The sequence below is a fragment of the Primulina eburnea genome, chromosome 16 (assembly GCF_022965805.1).
Source record: "Primulina eburnea isolate SZY01 chromosome 16, ASM2296580v1, whole genome shotgun sequence".
In the NCBI taxonomy this organism is placed as follows: domain Eukaryota; kingdom Viridiplantae; phylum Streptophyta; class Magnoliopsida; order Lamiales; family Gesneriaceae; genus Primulina; species Primulina eburnea.
In genome coordinates this window covers 11897627-11900768 of record NC_133116.1, presented here as the reverse complement: position 1 = coordinate 11900768, position 3142 = coordinate 11897627, and the positions used below count along the sequence as shown (strand labels likewise).

The 3142-nt window shown below is 40.3% G+C and overlaps 1 protein-coding gene across 1 annotated transcript; it reads left to right on the top strand.

The window, feature by feature from the left end:
• Positions 1-225: 225 nt before the first annotated feature.
• LOC140816571 (phytolongin Phyl2.2-like) lies at positions 226-2005 on the top strand. The gene has a single exon (XM_073175922.1). It carries the CDS (start codon positions 494-496, stop codon positions 1250-1252), a length of 759 nt encoding a protein of 252 aa, XP_073032023.1. The 5' UTR covers positions 226-493; the 3' UTR covers positions 1253-2005.
• Positions 2006-3142: the final 1137 nt, after the last annotated feature.

Below are 3142 nucleotides of genomic sequence, written 5' to 3'. Positions count from 1 at the left end.
TTGGTCCAAACCCTCAACAAAATTTAACGAGTTAGGTTGGGAAAATCGCAACACATTAAAAGTTGGGCCTCCTCAGGTCGGCTCGTGCGGGCTGCAGGCCAACACACGTCGGGCAGGGCAGGGTTGGCCAGCGGGTAAGTTTTTAGCGATAATTTCTTTTAATTCATATATTTTATCATATATTTTTAATTAAATTAAATATGTATAAAAGTAACCGACACAGTTGAAATTAGGTCGGGCCGGGCTAAGCTGAACGTTTGATCTCTCTTTTTCCAATCCTCAAACCCTAGAAATTCACGCCCCCAATTTTAATTTCATTGTCCACCAATTTGCCTACACGATCTTTTCCAGGATCAAACCCCTATACGCATTTGTATATCTTATCGGATTCTCCAATTGTTTTCCATTATTTGTTCAGCAGGTTGGAGAATTAAAATTTATCATAAAAATAAGGCAATTTTTATTCAAATTCACGGTGGGGTTGAGTTAAACAATGATTTGGGATCCGGCGCTGATCTACTACGCCTGCATTGCAAAGGGTACCACGGTATTAACAGAATTCAACTCTAAAGACGCTGCACTCGGTGCAATCGCGGTCAGATGCCTCGAGAAAACTCCTCCGTTTCATTCCACATTCACCCATACAATCCGATCGAAGACCTACACTTTCTTGATCGACGAGCGCTTCGTTTATTTCTTGATATCCCATGAGAAACTGGAGAATTCCGAGGCCTTGGGATTTCTGAAGAGCTCGAGGGATGCGTTTGGAGAGGTTTTGAAGAATGAGAAGAATTTGAAGAAATTGAGCTCCTACTGTTATCAAGGGGAATTTAATCCTGTGTTCCACCAGCTTCTGGGCTCAGGATTGGATCATACGGATGGAATTTCTTCTCCAATGGGGCAGAGAATGGGCCAAAGTGGGATCTTGCACTGTGGGTTGCAGTTTAATGGGGACGATGGATGGAAGAAGATGAAGAATTGGTTGTTTTGGGAATTCAATGGTGGAAGGAGAAATAGTGAGGAGGAGAATTATCATACTGGGGGGAAGGGGTTCGGATTGAGTCGTGAATTTTCACTGATTTCACATAAGAATGGAGGGTTACACTCACCAGAGTTGATGGGCCTACAAAACTCGAAGCAAGTTTGGAAGAAGCAAGTTTGTTTTGTTCTGTCGCTTGATTTTATCATTTGCGTGATTTTGTTTGTTGTCTGGTTGTGGATTTGCAGTGGGTTCGAGTGCATCGCCAGCTGAAGAAGTATTACGAATTCGAGCTTTCTTGTCACAAGTGTGGCAGATTGTGGTGGTGAATATACTCTGCAAGAGTGTCGTTGGTTCTGATTCTGGTTCTCCGCATATCCGATAATGTCAATATGCGATTATTTTACTGCAAAGAATGGAGATTACGTAATATAGTAAATGGTTGAGTTGATTTATACTTTGTTATTTCTTTTGTATACTTTGTGGTTTAAAATTGTAATATACACATAATTTTACTTACAGAAATGGATCAAAGTTCCTTGCTGTAGCTTTGGGATGTCCTTAGCCTTGTTACTGTTCGCAGGATATACTTTCAAATCTTTGTCATCACCTTCAAACTGATGAAACTTAGTTTGGTCCGAGCTATAATTAAATATCAAACCAACCGGTGTTTTCTTACACGGTCAACCATACTCCCAACCATAAGATGAACGGATGCTCAAGCAGAATGTAGGCTTTTACCATACCTCAGATGCCTTACAAAAGAAATAATGTGCCCGATTTGAGTGCAGAGTCCGATTGAAAAATCAATAGAGTAACAGCTGAACAGCTCCCTGAGGCGATTAATCACATTGAAGGTGCTTATAACAGTTTGATAGTGTAAATTTTGAGTAGGCTCGATCGTGTAGTGTAATAATTTTGTGGTGTATGCTCCAATATAGGATAGGCTAGGTGGGTCTCGTGTTTGATAGTGTAAATGAACTACATGGAAACGATAAGAATAACTATAAATGGCGAGCTTGTTGTTCGGTTGTTTGAAGGGAAGTGGCGATAGATCAACTTCATATCTATTTTTTTTCTTTTGAGAAAGAGTCGTGTGTATTCCAATCATTGCTTGTTATTCTTCGAAGAACACAAATTTGTAACACGGTGACAAATTTTCCTGTAACAGAACCCTCTGTTGTTTATGTTTTTGTTGATCTTCGGAAAGTACGAGTTGAGGCAAAGAAAATATTTTTTCCGCAAGACATATTTGTCCGTATTTATGTGCTATACGGAATAACAATCGTCCCCAAGATACAACAACTCTAATCCAGAAAATACAGCACTACCAGTTCCGAATGTCAGCGAACAAAGATATGCCTGAACTTTCAAGTTTTGGAGGAAAAAGAATGCAACGAAAATATATGCAAAAAGTGTCTGATGAATGCCTGCAGATGGACTATTTAAAGAGTGAGTCACATAAGCCAGGGACAAACCCAGAGGACGCACCCTTCTGTGATAAGTCATGGGACGCACACACAAGCCAAGAGACGTACGGTTCTGGGGGAAGAGACGCGGTTCACAATCACACGAAACGCACTGGTTCGGACTGAAGCACTGACTGGAGGGTGCAAATATTGGACTATTTCGAACACTGCATCGGGCCGGGCAAGGCTGAGTACCATCCTATCACCGTCTTCTCCCTTTCCAAAAACTTTTGGTACCCCCAAACTCTTAACTCAAACTTGGAGTTAATAATACAGTTTATTCTTGACACGTTTTCCAATTCGAGACAGCTCTCACTCCACATATATATATATATATATATATAGGGTTCTTTGTGGTTCTTTGTGGCATTCTTTAGACTTTACACGTACGCATCGTCGTGAGAGCGTGAGAAGTCTTTTAATTATCTGGAACTGAACTCAGGTTCAATGACATAGTGAGTGGTCTAGTTAGCGCACACAGGTGCATAAAAACGGTTGTACACCATCGCAAGAGTTGCGATCTGGACTATCATATTCAAATCAACATATCTAATCAAAGTGGATTGTTGAATGGTTGTGATCATCTAAAAAAGATGAGATCCAAAGCAGTTATCTATACTATTATATTAAGTGTGAGCACATCATAGTAACTACCTAGGAGGACACCAACTTTTTTTTTCCTATTTTACCCTTA

What these genes read in the sequence shown, in the direction of transcription:
- LOC140816571 (XM_073175922.1), top strand. Translation starts at nt 494, where the DNA reads ATGATTTGGGATCCGGCGCTGATCTACTACGCCTGCATTGCAAAGGGT.